This window comes from Mytilus trossulus, chromosome 11 (assembly GCF_036588685.1).
Source record: "Mytilus trossulus isolate FHL-02 chromosome 11, PNRI_Mtr1.1.1.hap1, whole genome shotgun sequence".
NCBI classification, from domain to species: Eukaryota; Metazoa; Mollusca; class Bivalvia; order Mytilida; family Mytilidae; genus Mytilus; species Mytilus trossulus.
Genome location: NC_086383.1, coordinates 32,033,104 through 32,049,066, shown reverse-complemented (window position 1 = coordinate 32,049,066; position 15,963 = coordinate 32,033,104). Strand labels below are relative to the sequence as shown.

The 15,963-nt window shown below is 31.2% G+C and overlaps 1 protein-coding gene across 1 annotated transcript; it reads right to left on the bottom strand.

Moving 5' to 3' along the window:
* Positions 1-4,827: 4,827 nt before the first annotated feature.
* Positions 4,828-8,714, bottom strand: LOC134689968 (uncharacterized). Its single transcript, XM_063549937.1, has 4 exons — positions 8,615-8,714; positions 6,483-6,601; positions 6,147-6,174; positions 4,828-4,994 (listed from the first exon to the last, which is right to left on the bottom strand). The coding sequence occupies exons 1-4, from the start codon at positions 8,712-8,714 to the stop codon at positions 4,828-4,830; spliced, it is 414 nt and encodes a 137-aa protein (XP_063406007.1).
* Positions 8,715-15,963: the final 7,249 nt, after the last annotated feature.

The window sequence follows — 15,963 nt, the reverse complement described above, 5'->3', positions numbered from 1 at the left end:
TAAACATGCAGTATTAGACGAATTGTTCTCCGACTGTCGAACATTCGTCTGAAAACCCGCTACTTGCTATATATAGTATATGATAAGCTGTTTAAAGGCATCAAACAATATCATTTAAACTTCCAATCCCGTCTAAGATGACGTACGTACAAACTATTTCTCGGGGAATAACGTTTTGTATGCATACAGATAAAAGCTTGTGACCTTTCAGGGTCAGAAACACATTAACTGAGTGCAAATATAAGAAAACTAACTGTATATTTAACATGATTAAGAGATTATATTTGTCAATTTATGTTGTTTGCAATAAATATATTCTCTGTTTTTATGTCCTATCTACGATAGTAGAGGGGCATTATGTTTTCTGGTCTGTGGCTCCGGTCGTTCGTCCGTCTGTGCGTCCATCTGTGTGCCCGTCTGTGCGTCCGTTCAGGTTAAAGTTTTTGGTCAAGGTAGTTTTTAATGAAGCTGAAGTCCAATCAACTTGACACTTAGTACACTTGTTGCTTATGATATGATCTTTCTAATTTCAAAGCCAAATTAGACTTTTGACTCCGATTTCACAGTCCACTGAACATAGAAAATGAAAGTTGGAGTTTCAGGTTAAAAATTTTGGTCAAGGTAGTTTTTGATGAAGCTGAAGTCCAATCAACTTGAAACTTAATACACTTGTTGCTTATGATATGATCTTTATAATTTTAGGCCACATTAGACTTTTGATCCCAATTTCACGGTCCACTGAACATAGAAAAAATGAAAGTGGGAATTGCAGTTTAAGTTTTTGGTCAAGGTAGTTTTTGATAAAATTGAAGTCCAATCAACATGAAGCTTAGTACATACGTTCCCTATTACATGTATAGTATAATCTTTCTTATGTTAATGCTAAATTAGATTATTACCCAATTTCACGGTCCATGGAACATGGAAAAGGATAGTGCGAGTGGGGCATCCGTGTACTTTAGACACATTCTTGTTTTTTTTTATTTTGCTGTGCATATATATGTTGTGGCATGAATGATTACCCATGTGGGTTTTTTTTTTAAGATAAATATAATGAATTTTTATAGCCAAAAGACAAAATAAGTTTCAAACTTTATTATGACATCAGCAATTTATAAATACGTTAGATGTCAGTATAGTTAGACGATAAACCGACTTGTTAGTCTTCATTTATTCTAATATTTGCGTAAGGATCTTAGACTTGTCTCCAAGTGGAAGTTTCATCAAATTGGTAACCAAGTCTTCATAACATTGTTGACTGGTGAAAACATATAACTGAAACAAAATACAGGTTAAAAATGAACATGATGAAGTTGAAGTGTCAAGCACAGTTTAGATATGTTTGATTCAGTCAAAATAAAATTTGTTAATGTCCCAAATCAAAAAATATAGTAAAAATGAAGCCGTATTATAAGTTTGGTATGTATATCACATTTAACCATCAACCCCTTCCCCAATTCTTAAAATAAAACTAAAACCAAATGTTTGCATAAATCCTATAGTTTACTACTGGCGATCAAACTTGATACTTTTAGGATGAAGTTTGCTTCACATCATTCCTATGTTGTGTCTTGTGTACTACCATTTGTTTATTTGTCTTTTCTTTTTTTTAGCCATAGCGTTGCCAGTTTATTTTTGATCTATGAGTTGGACTGTCCCTCTGGTATCTGTCGTCCTTCTTTTAACATGATTACATATATTTGTTATATTTTATTTAACGAATAAGAATATACTAATATGAAATACTTAGTATCAAAAATATATTTTCTAATTAACATTTTAGATAATGATAAAAAAAAAAATATTTGTAAAAACTTATATCTTTCCAGTAGTCTTGGTAGACAAAGGAAAAGCGATTGTTTTGAAAATATATAAGATTTTGTCATGTAGACGATCTTGGTTTAAATTGGTCAAATGGACTTATTATGTGTATTTATAAATTGATAAATTGGCAAGAAAAACTGCTTTAAAAACTGAAAAACGCTAACTATGTTCACCATGCGTAGACACGAATCAAATATATTTAAACTCTGGCTAATACATTTAATTGACTTGATAGAGTATAAGCCATTTTGTTGAAAATTGTACGTTTTGCATTTCATTAAAACGTCACAAGTTGTACTCACATTGATCTTTCACGATAAAATCAAGAAAAATGGGCAAATTTCCATAGATAATTGGATAGGAAACATAAAGTGCATACGTCGACCTTTAATGTTTGGGAAGAAATTTAACATGTCTTATTTGATTATTAAGCTTGTCGATGCCTGCGCTATATGTTTCCTGGTCCTTTATTTGGTTGAAATCAAGTTGATTTTGTCAAATTTTAACAAAATTCCTTATCTTGACCCTTTTTGGATGTAAAAATCAACGTGGTAGAATGACACTTTGACAAAGAAAGAGTGCTGTTTAACTTTCTCATATGTCTCTTAGGCGACTTAAAACATTTATAGTCTTGTAATTATAAACTTTATAATTGGGGCCAAATATGTCCCTTACCGAACTTACTCATTTCTTAAAAAACGCTATATTCTGATATTGTGCGTACTCCGAAATTATTGGGGAGAAACTTATAACTGACAAATCAAATTGTCCAGTTTGAATGTCAACAACACAATCAGTGCTAGAACCTCCAACAAAGTCAAATCATCACTTTACGAGTTTTTTCATTCAGTATATTTCGGCATTTCATTTAGAAAATCCCCCTCTATGTTCAAAGTAGCGTGGAAACATGTATTGATGATGCATGGGTAGTATAAGTATTATTATACCTATAATATACACCAAAGAAACAGCAGCAAAATAAACAACAATGCAATTGCGATAGTGTGCTTGTGGTAATTTAATTAACATCAGTAGAAGCTTTAACATTAGTGACGAAGTTTTAGCTGAGGTGATATTATGGTTCAATAATATTGTTGGTAGGTGTGTTTTTGTGGTGTTTCTTACTCCTCTTGCAGCTACCTTTACAAAACTTGGCGATATCTTTTTTTCAATTTTTGACCTTAGAAAGCTTTAACCTTTTACCGCCAACAAGAAAATTGTTAAATCATTTTCAATGGGTTATGTTCAAATGAACTTCGCCTGGAGAGGAAAAGTTGATTAACTAGTGATAAGTATAAACGAACTACTTGATGAACCAGTCAGCAATTTTCTCCCACACGCAAAATTTGGAATAAATTGACTGTGCCGTGGAACGGGGTTGTTGTCCGTTGATTCATATTGTGTGATTTTTTATATCTTTTTTGGACATTTTCTTTTTTTTTCATTGACATGATGTTTAGACTTTTGATATTTTTTTTCGTCACGAAATACGACGTGACTGCAATAATATTACTAGAAGTAGAAGATGTGCAATGTTAATTGTTTATTATTAAATGTAGTGGTAGTTTTAATAAGGATGTTGACGGTTTAATTTCAATAGTTGCTCATAACACAAATTATGAAAATAATATATTCTCGTCTTTCCCCAAGTACTTGGAATATCTCTAGGTCGAGGTTAGTGCAGTGGAGATTTTCGAAGATCGAACATACATCTTTTTTCCACTTACGAGAACATGATTCGGGTGAATTACCTGTCAAAACAATTCAATGACTGAATTATATGCATTTTACAATTAAAAAAAAAAGATTAGGGTAGAAGGTCAAGGGGACAATCAACATTTTTAACTAATTTTGTTGTCATAACATTCTGATCGATCAACAGTTTATCTATTCTAATCTAAACTCTAAATATTTTTAACATTTTTTTAAGGAATTTGGTTTTAAATAAGCTTATCAAGAATAAGTATTTTCATATTTTTGTTTAAAAAAGGGGTTCATTTCATCAAACTATTTTACTAACGCATTTGTAAAAAATTAAATATGAAACTAATCGATGAATACATAGTAGTTTTTGTAGAAATTGATAAAATAACGATTATAAGTTATTGAAAATATGACAATTTTAGATTATTTATCCTGGACATGGAAGTTTGAGCACAACAAAAATATGTAGACCCTATCTAATTTTCTATTTAGCTGACATGATCCAGAAGCAGGGTCATTGTCCGTTATTTTTTGTTCCTTAATTATTTGGTGGATAGTTGTCTCATTGGTTATCAATCCACATTTCCCTCACTTTCCCAACAGAATTGTATTTCAGGTTCAGAGCTATAATTAAATCATGTTGGAATACCACATTTACAAAAACATCATTTTTGTATCGGAACCTGAAGTTGGTTTGAATTGGTAGCGTTCGACGTTTCCGACATCATTGCATAAAATCGTCCATGCAAAACTTATAAAACCGTACGACTTTCAATGAAAAGCGAAATATTTTTTTCATATTGAGCTAACAAGTTTTTAGTTTAACAAAACTTCAAACAATTAAAAAGCGGAAAACAGTTAGAAAAACATAAGCAAATGCCTGTACCAAGTCAGGAATATGACAGTTGTTATTTATTAGTTTGAATATTGATATGTTTGAGCAATTTGATTAGGGACTTCGCGTTTTTGGTCTTTTTCGATTTCAGCATTTTTGTGAGTTTACTGTTTTCTATCCACGACTACATATGACACACACGTGACGGCCTTTGCATAGGGACAAGGAGAATGCAGCGCTTCTTAATATAATATCGGCCCACCTTATACACCAAAACAGACTGAGTGTTGTTCAACTCATACATGTCATATGGTCGGTACAAACTACAGAAATAAAACAGCACAAACAAAATAGGAGTACTAGTATATATCATTTTTCAAAACGCAAAGATATGAATCGGTATTGAATAGAATTCCACTTTACCATGGTTGTCCATCGGCAGTTCAAACCATACGACATATTTCTTAGATAATCGGTACGTTTTTTGGCATATCTTGTAGGGAACTTAGTCCTATAATACTCGCGATCCTTTCAGTACCAATAAGAGGTGTGCATGTCACATTACAGGGGCCCATCTTCATTATATCAGCAGTCACATTGTTCACAACTGAATCATCATCTACTTCAAAAACTAAAATAAACCAAGATATACAAATTTTTCAGATTTATTGTCTACAACAGTCAAAATTACACCAACATATTAGACACCAATCTTAAAAGAATGTTTCAGTTCATGAAAAATAATAAATTTGATATATAACTAAATTTTGACACTATTTTTTGTCGCTTCTGTAACTTCCAAAAAAAACCAGCTGGCTGTATTTCATAATGTGTCTTTCAGACACATGCAATTCGAATGAATTATTTATATATTGAGAATTGAAATAGGGAATGTGTCAAAACTGTAATTATCCCCCCCCCAAAAAAAAAAAAAACATAACAGAAAACCCCCCATAGAGAGAAATTTCAGCACCCGGGTATTGGCTGAAATTGACCCCTTAGTAAACATGCTTCACAATTACAGTTCCGTGAAAATTAATGTTATACTTAACTTTTAGATAGAGACAAGAAAAAAAACAAGATAGAAAAAAATTCAAGACTAATAAGGGCTACAAACTACTGACTTGGGGTACATAAATACGACTTGCTTAACATGTTTTGTGAGATCGCAAATTGTCACGACTGTTATAAACTGTTCATACATATTTTATAATTCTATTAATCTCACGTATACTGAGTACGTTCGAAGTTGAGGCATTTGTAGCATCGCCTATTTTTTTTAAAGATATAAATGCTTGTTTCACTGTATATCAATATTTCAGGCGCTTTATACACAGTGGTGACTGCGGTAGCTCTGTTTTGACATGTTTACCTTATATGTTTATTTTGTTCACGCATCGTTGTAAATATACAAGAGCTTGATGCGACTGTCATAAAAGTGAGAGATTTAGCGCTATAAAACCAGGCCCAAGTCACCATTTTCTACATGTAAAAATGCCTGTTCCCAGTCAGGAATATGACAGTGATTGTCCATTCGTTTGATGTGTTTTATCATTCGAGTTTGCCATTTAATTAGGGTCTTTTCGTTTTGAATTTCCTCGGAGTTCAGTATATTTGTGATTATACTTTTTTATATGAAAATCATTTAAAATACTGTATGTTTTAAATATTATAGTTTGTTTATATGTGATAGGTGTTTGCCCCTCATGATACATAAAAAAAAATATAAAATGTCTTATCTTATTGTACCCTTTTGGGATTATACAACTGTTAGAGAACAAACTTGCAATAATCTTTGCTTCTCCCACAACCTGAAAGTATTTGCTGAATATAATAGTCCTGATAAATTTCATATAAAGTTATGTTTCGACTGCCATATAAAGGGTGTATGTACAAAAAAATTAATACTTGAAGTAAATTTGAAGACTTACTTCGTTTGTAATATTGAACTACTCGTAAATGAAAAAAAGGTGATTTTACAATAATTTAACAAAAAAAACCACTTTGAGTAGTAGTCAAGATAGAATTAATGTCTCATTAGAGGAAATATGTAGGATAATAGATCAACAAAACCGCCACAACATATGTAGGTATTCATTGATATAAATTCATATCTTACCCTGAATTTATATGATGCTTTGCCTGCAATGACACTGCTAGCACTGTGTATAAATGATTCAATCTCTATTCCGCTGCTATTTCTTATTTCAATAGATAATAAAACTCGCAACATTTTCCCTTCAAATACAACATGAATAATTAATACTACTGTAATTTACTAGTATCCAAAATATGTGTGGAATACATTCAATTTCATTTAGTTCTGTAGCAAGTAAACATTATTTAACAGATAAATTTCAGAATATGAGGTTTTCTTTCCTTCTTTTTTTCAAGGAAGTAAAATGCAAATTGCAAAGCAGTGAACATCATGGACATATAACGTATTTTTGATTGTGATTCAGTCATTGTAATGGATATCAAGCGAATACAATGGTTTGTGACAAATACAGTCTAAACAAGTTTATGATTTAAAATTGCAATAATTTATTCGTGCAAACATGATTCAGAAATTCCAGTGGTAAAAAACAAATTAATTGATATCAAATAACAAAAGAATGTATTATGTGTTAGAGTGAAAGATTAAAATGCATTAAACGTTTACAACAGAGAGCTAGTTAAGTCCAAAACGAAAGTACAAATCCTCGTACGTATGACTCAGAAACGTTTTACTCCAATGTAAGGAAGGATTAATTACATTCAACTGTCAATTTCAAGGAAATATATTTTTCGACCTATTTCTGTTTGCAACTAGATGTGACATTCTATGATTTGGTGGTATTACACCTTAATAATGTTAAAGTTCATAAAGGGCATTCAACCTAATAAGTCGAGAAATAAACTGTGAAATCCATCGAAAGACAAAGACTTTCGGTCCTGAAAATTGAGCAACACCATCTCCATTACAATCGGGTGATGTGAGGTACTGTGGGAGTGTAAGCAGATCAGACTTGTAAAATATTTATAACTTAAATAAAATATTTGATAGCGGAAATACCAACTTGCGTGGAAACACGACTTAAGTTACATTTGTTTTTATTATTAACAACTCTTCATTGCGAAAGTGTTTTTTTTCATAAACAGAGTACAATGTAATGTTTTGTTAAACCTAATTTTGTTTATATCGTTATCTTTTTCTTTTTTTCTGTTTTTGAGAGGTTGAGGTGGATTTTTTTCTTCGTGTACTTCTGATTAATTTTGTTTTCTTACTATTGTATCTGTTTTGTTTGCAGAATGAACTACTGAATTAGGAGTTTTTGTCGAATTATACAATCAGGTGAAACATGATAAAGGTTCAACAAATCAAAAACAGATGTTTCGTGAAATACAAAACTTAAACAAAAATGTTTGTAGTTTTGAATATGAATCAAACATATCATTGTAGAAAACATTCAAATAAATTACTTTTTGTTTAAATGCTTGCAACAGTTTTTTTTGTTGTATTTGTACATAATTTTGAACATATGTATCTATAGTGGATATGTAATCAAATTATTGCAACTTATATAAATCCCTTTCACCTTTGCGGATGCGAGTGCTGCCTTGTAGCAGCATCAGTCTGCTCCTTTTCGAAATCTACAATAATTATAGTGTTTTTATTTGCAAGAGATATGGCTCTCTCTTAACACAGGTCATTCATGTATCGTCGCCTACCGACGGATTATCATCGTTTGCCAAGACCAGATGGGGCCAAGGGGGTAACCAACAATTTAGTCCCTGGAATTTTCTCCTCGAGCGAGAATCTACAAGAAACCTTTGTGTAAGTAGTCCAATGCACTAACATCAACACCATGCGTATTCATACATAACATTCCTCATGGGGAAGATGGTGTATAATAACGTATGATGTATTGCAAAAAGCTTTACAGTATAATTATTAGCTTTTATATAAATATATAGTATGAACATAAGTGGTGAATATAGCACAATTTAACAATAGTCCCGTCAACCTTGAAATAGTCTGTTATAATTTTTGAATTTTCAATATGAAATTGATAGGAAATACGGAATTATTTATAAATTTCTAGATGTATCACCATAACGTCTTGAATAAGTAATGACAGCAAACATAGAACCACTACTTTAAGACTCTTGTAGATTGAGTATGTTTGGATATTAAATTAGGTGGGTTTTTTTTTTTAAAAAGAAGAAAATAATGAATGAGAATTATCTTTGAATTCAAGATATAAATACCCGATGGAGATGGATAAAGCTCGGACACAGCAGTATTCTCTGACCATAAAGGTTCCTTTGTTATTATATCTGCACGGACTTTTATTTGTATTTCTGTCATTTACTTTTGCTCTTTGCATGTCTGATGTTCATTGTCTTCCTATCCTTGATTTTCATTCTTGGAAAGCGTGTGCGAAGGAAAAATCAGTCAGCGTTATAATGGAAGAGTGCATTGGGATTTTTATTCGAGTGCGTTCTATTTTTAATTAATTTGTTATATATATATATATTTATGTATACACAGTTATGCTAAGCTATTTGTTTGGAGAATATTGTATTATGACTCTTCATTTAAAAAACAGGATTGTACGTTGAGGTGTGTAGTATAGCATGTTTATATTGTACTCAGATATTCCAAGCTGGAAAATTACCTAACGTTATGATGATGTTTAAATTATACCGAAGTAATAAATATATATAATATTTCTTGTTGGAATGTTAATAAGGTGTATCGTAAACAAGTCTATAAAAGTATTCATACATATTATATACGCGTATACGTCGTATGTATTTTATCATGAAAGTCATATATCTGTCACTTTATTGCACAATATATCCAATTTATATTCAACAGTCAGCATGAACCGAAACTCAAGATATGATGAAAATGAACAAAATCTACTTGGATTCAGGAAAGTAACGTACTGGGAAAAGTACGGCTTCAAATGTTTCCGTTATCCAAAGACGGAGAGATAACTATTTCATATGATGCTAACAATCAGACAGTTTGATCGACAATATATAAATGACTTAAACTACATTACACATTGTCTATTTAATACTATTCAATGTGTCTGAGAATTGTCGTTAACACAGGTGTTAAACAGGTATTTTCAGAAAAAGATGGTGTAGTGAACCTGGGTTTATAGCTTGTATTTTACTTGTTGAAAGTTTCGTTAAATTGACAAAATTGAATAAGCAGCCTAAAAAGGCATAATGTGTGTATTTGACAATTGTTAGCATCCAGCTTCCAAAACAGTGAAAACATGCAAAACAGACTATAAATTTCAAACAAAAATACAAATAATCTCACAGAGACGCCAATACAAACGGTAGAGTAGAGAGTAAATATACAATTTGTCAAGGACGTCAACAACAAATAAATGATATCGCTGATAGTACATATTAATACCTCGTATACCAAACTTTTAATTTCATAAAGTAAGTATTTATAGAAAAGTAAATAAAATATAAACACTTTAAAACACAAGTGTCTGCATTGCATCACAGGATCCACCTTTACAATGAATGCATACTATCAGAATGTCAATATCTCAATGAGGGGGTGCATACATACAAAGATCATTGACCAATAAAATTATTTTAGCAAGAAGACAAATAAGGGGGAACCCAAGTAATACACAGTTATGCTATGCTATGTTTTTTTGGAGAATGTTTCATTACTTTTAATTTAAAAGAGTTGATGTTAATGTGTAGTACAGAATTTGTATGTTATAATCTCAATTTTAAACATAAAAGTTTACCTCAAGACAGGATTAGATTTAAATTACAGAAGTTATGAATAAATGACATCTTTATTGCGGGAATGTAAATATTTCATATTGTAATCAAATCTATAAAAATATTTAATAAATACCAGTATACATAAACATCATTTTTATTTGATCTTGAAAGTCATATAAATTTTCATAATCTTGCACAATATAATTCCTTCATATTCAACAGCCAACATGAACCGAAACTCAAGAATTGATGAAAATTTGCAAAATATGCATGAATTGAGGAAAATAACAAATGTCACTGTTAACAGAGTGTGCAGTTTGTTAGTAATAATTGATTATACTTAAAAAAAAAGCTTTCACGTTCAAAAGAATTTGCATTTTCGAAAGGGTGCATTTGCTGTGAACAATTTGTTTACTTGTGTTCTGTAAGATATTCGAAAACAAATCCATGCCAAAACAACCACCAACATTAGTAACGTCGCAATGTTAGATAAAGATAAATGACAGGCGAAAAATAACACAAGGAAAATGGAACTCATGAGTCAAAAACGAACTCATTTAGTTTTAGTATTATACAGAGTTTGTGCTTAACAAATTAGAAAACGCAAAAATTATTTCCTAGTTATTTAAAGTCTTATACAAAAAATACTGATTCCTACGACAAATACAGAAAATGCTGAATTTTTTGGTAAATTTGTTAAGTTTGTTGGCTATAATTGTGAATAAGTCGGTTTTCCAATGAGTACGCAACATCTGTTTTAACTGACGGATACTGTTTTGTTTTCATATGAAACATAATTCAGACGGAATCTGTTTTAAGATTAAACTGACAAAATAAATTCTCATGTTTTTAATTAATTTTCAAATATGTTTTTCTACTGTCACTGCATTACTGTCTTTTAAATAAGTGGTGATTTTATTAGGGAGTTTCCGTTTTGAATTTTCATTGTAGTTTAGTATTTTTGTGGTTTTACTTTTTTCATATAGTCAGAAGAACTTGATAACACGAATACAACGTAGATCAACAGATTTGTTTCATATTTTAAATTTTCTCTCGCTGTTGACACCGACGGACGTCATATAATTAGAGTCATAAACAAAAGTGACATATATTCGAAGTCTCCGATATTTTGATAAAAGTAAAGTCGTAAATATTTGCATTGCAGTTTTATTGATATAGCCTTTTCCCGATTGTGAAATAATTATTGACTGTGGCTTTGAATAGGGGTTGTTGCATTTAAATGAGGAGACGCTTACACTACCGATACAGTTGCTCTTGGTCGGTTTGCAGTTTATTCGATGTACTAAGTTTTAGTTTGTCTGTTTTTGATTAACAAAAGTTGATCATTGGTGCTTAAATATTATAACGATTCCCTATACTAAGTATGTCTACATTTAACCCATTTTTGATAATCGAATAAGAATATCGTGTCCAATAATCAGCAGTGAAAAAAATGTATGTACACCAATACCATGACAGTTTTAAGAGGAAATAATTGAATCAGTGTATGTTTTATAGATAACGTGCCTTGGACGGGAAGTGATTTGAAGAAAAGATTCTTATATGAGCGCTTAGTAAATAAAACTGGTACTGAAATAGACATACGCAAAAGACAACAACTATTTATCACAGACGATATGATACAAAATGCAATTCTGCCAGAAATAACACAAATATCGAGTGGAAGTTTAGCAGAGGGACTTGATTTACCAGGTAGTGATATAGATATAATGCATGTAATCAAATACGTAGACGTAATACGGGATGTGAAGAATATTAAACAGTCAGTACAACGCACAACACTAGTTATGGAGAGCGAACACAATCATCCTGGATGTACTTATCTCCTATTAGTTGATGGAGGGGAAGGAGACTCTACCTTTATGCCACCGGAATGCTTTGAAAGCTATAGAAATGGTTTATGTTTATCAGTGAACAAATTTGTTAATAAGATAGATAACAAACATCCCAATTATAGGTTATCGGTACACGGACCATTTTTATCAGATAAAGATCAATGCGACGACTATGCATTCTGTCTACGAAGTAAGTATTTACCTTACAATGCAACAACATGGGCTACACGTCACCGATTACAATGGCCACCGAATGCCGTTATTGACAAGGTTGAAAAATACGGATGTTTGGTAGTACCTATTGGGTCAAGGACGTTGCCAGATTGCAATGTACTAACGAGATTGTCTTTTTCTGTGGCAGAAAAATGCTTGTTCATTCGTTTAATTTCACTCATTTTTAATGTTACTGTCTCCTCAAGTTAACATTGAAGCATATGGTGAACACAAACAAACATATCGAAGGATTATTGTGTTCCTACTTTCTGAAAACAGCTTTATTCTGGGTCTCAGAAGAGGTTGATATAGATACATTTCAATTTTCTAATTTGTGTTCCATTTTTTCTCTCTGCCTCAGTAAATTAATATTTTGGGTAAATAACTGTTATTGTCCGAACTATTTTATACCTGAGCAAAACATGGTCTTAGGAAAGATCAGTTGAGATAATAATGCACTACTTATAAATGTTCTGGATAGCTTTAAGTGTGACGGAATTGATGGCTTGTTAAATATTTTATCTTCGCACGATAATGGTCATCATGGTTTATTAAGTATCCAGCGAGAATCGTCATTTATAATGTTAGACTAACTATTTTTCAGGACTACTGAAATAAATTTATATTATCTGTATGAGATAACACAATGTTACAAATTACTAGAATTTACATAAGCATTACTGAAGTCGAATTCTTCCAAATTCATTGTTGATATATGTAAATATCCCTTTACTAATTTAAGTCAATACACAGTGCAATTACTACCAACACTATCAAAATTGACTTATAACAGATTCAATATACCAAAACGTTATCATAGACATTTACAGGACGGTATTAAGACAGATGCTGTATCTGGTTTGTTGTTATACACGGCGTTTTATTATGTAACAGGGCAGTTCGATGTTGCACTAAGACTAACTGATTATATTCTGTCCAGATGTTTATTCGATATGGTTTTGGTAGGCTGTCAATATTACAGAGACAACCAAATCAATTATTACAGAAATCATGTACATTACACAATGAAATTAATGACAAGATGAGAATGACAGTTGTAAATATGATTATGTACGTACAGCCCTCGTCATTAATACATAAGGAACTAGAGGTGAAAAACCAGGACCTATGCATACCTCCTATTTTTATGACTCATTGTTTTAGATTTCTCTGCTATCATCATATAGGTGATATCTTAAACAGACATCATGCTTTACGTGATTTATAGTCAACAGTGAAAGGTGGAAATTTAATTGGTGTAAATACTTTATCTATATCAAAAACAATACTTGGCGTTTGCTTTAAAATATGTTAAACTGTATAATACTTGGATGTGTCGTCATTCTCCTACATATATTAAACTATTTTTCATTACCTGATTTTTGGATTTATATGACTGTTAAAAAAAGGATTGTTGAAAGAAAAAAAAAACATATGGTGGTACACTTCTGTTTCTGCTACGGTCCTTTGAATATCTGAATATAATACTGTGAGTTCAAGTAACCGTTCGCAATATACAATTTAAAAAAAGGTCATCTGTTCAAACGTACTCATGTGTAACACCTACCCAAGTACCAATAATCCTCTGCCAAAAACAGTCAATTTATCATCAAATAAATTCTGAAAATTGTTCTTCGCGACGACAATTCACAAGGATATGACCAATATTTAACTTACTTAATATCAGGAAAAAACATACAACCAAAAAGCCATAGAATGGTGTCTGCATTATTTGTGTGTCATCTATTGTTGATAGCAACAATCAGCTTGTTGATTTTTCTCTTGTGAATTGTTCCACTTTTGTTATACCTGAACCTTTCTTGTTAACTGTATGGTACGGGTTTTGCTGATTGCTGAAGGCCATAAGAATATGTTGAATATTAATGTAAAAAAAGAAAAAAGAAAATGTTCTAAAAATGTGAAATATTTATTAGATATGATTACTAGACATGTGCTTTGTAAGACATACTATTTTGCCAATACACACAATTGAACATTAATTTCAATTCAATAACAATCATCATGTCAATTTAAATCATTCAGATAAAAATGAATTTGAAAAAGTTATGGATCATTTTAAATAACATATACTCAGTGTTTGGCTAAAATAATGTTTGGAATGAATTCTAAACAAGTAGTATACTATTTTTTTATTCAACGCCTCTATTAAACGCTACTATTTTGTAACAGCAATTAGCATTTGAATACAACTAATTGATAGTGTCTTTTACAATAACCACAATCCTGGTTTCAAAAACTATTGATTGCATAAATATTTAAAACAATATGACAAAAACAATTTCAGAATTTGTTATACACGAAAACAAATTACTTATATGTTCATATTAAACATTACTAAACTTAATTAAAGGGATATTTCTTGTTTTCGTATAACTGAGTAAGAAGTTTTGCATTCTTGAATATCCTATCTTCCTGGTTAAATCTCCACATATGAGTTTCCCAGCTATCAGCAGCGTTTTTACAGGAGAAGACATATACCTTGAGAAAAAATGTGTATGCATGTTAATTTTTATGAACACAATAGATTCAAGACGAACGAGCTAACTACAACCAAAACAAAGATAAAGCATGCTGTGTACAATAAAGAGTAAAGGAGTGTACTAAAGTAGATCCATCGGTGGCATTCGGCTGCCTTCTTTTCTCTGATATAGGATTTGTTGTCTCTTTGACACATTCTCCATTCCCTTCCCAATTTTAACCAATCACAAATCTTTCTAATAATACTGTTAATCAGTTGCAATGGTTTACGCAAAACCCACTGATGCCTTGAGATGAATGCGATAATGATGATATTCGTTTAACTCGGATTTACCTTTTGATTGTGGTTTGAGAAGTGTTTTTCTTTTCGTCAATTTTGTTTATGCTATTCTACGGCCTTTTAATTTTTGTTTATTCCTTCGACATATGTTGCTTTCCTTTATGGTGTCTAGGGTACCAAGCTGACGTTTCTAATACCCAATATGTTCTTGTATTTTGTCACGTTTTTTAATTCCTATCTTGTCGTATTGCAATTTCAAACGATTAACCATACGACACATGACGTTACATTATGTTATTACAGTATTACGATTAAACAAAAACATCTCGTCAAATACAACACTGACTGTATTTATTATGCAAAGGCAGAACTATTAAACGTCGGTATAAATTAACGACAAACCATTTGTCATTTTATTTAGGAAACATGATTGCGTAAATTTACCAATTTCCATTGTCAATTTTATGATACGTGCAGTCTTTAATCTTAACTATTTTGATATTAAGGAAAACAAAAGGATTAAAAAAATCAAATGGTTATTGAATTAACTCTTTCAATATCGTATACAATTGGAAAATCAAGATAACATAATGGCATAAATGGATTCAGATTTAAGGATGTCCACCCCCTGAGGAGCCAATATTTCTAAAAAGAATATTTTCTTCTTAACCTGACTTTTTTGGTCGATATGATTGTACAACATGTATTGGTAAAGAAAAAAAATCATGAAGTGGATGTTTCGTTTGCTATGTCCCTTTTAAAGTATCTTATTTTGATGAATTTTCTTTTTTGTTCTAACATCTTAAAAAAGTTCCGCACTTAAACTTTGTTTATACATATAATAGCATGGTAATTGATTTGTATACTTCAGTAAAAAAATAAACTGCTATATTATTGAAAATTCATCTTTGGCCTAAGAATAGACATATAATACAATTTTGATAGTGGAATAAATAGAAAGTCTTTCAAATAATAAAATGAGAAGAGTATGATTGAGG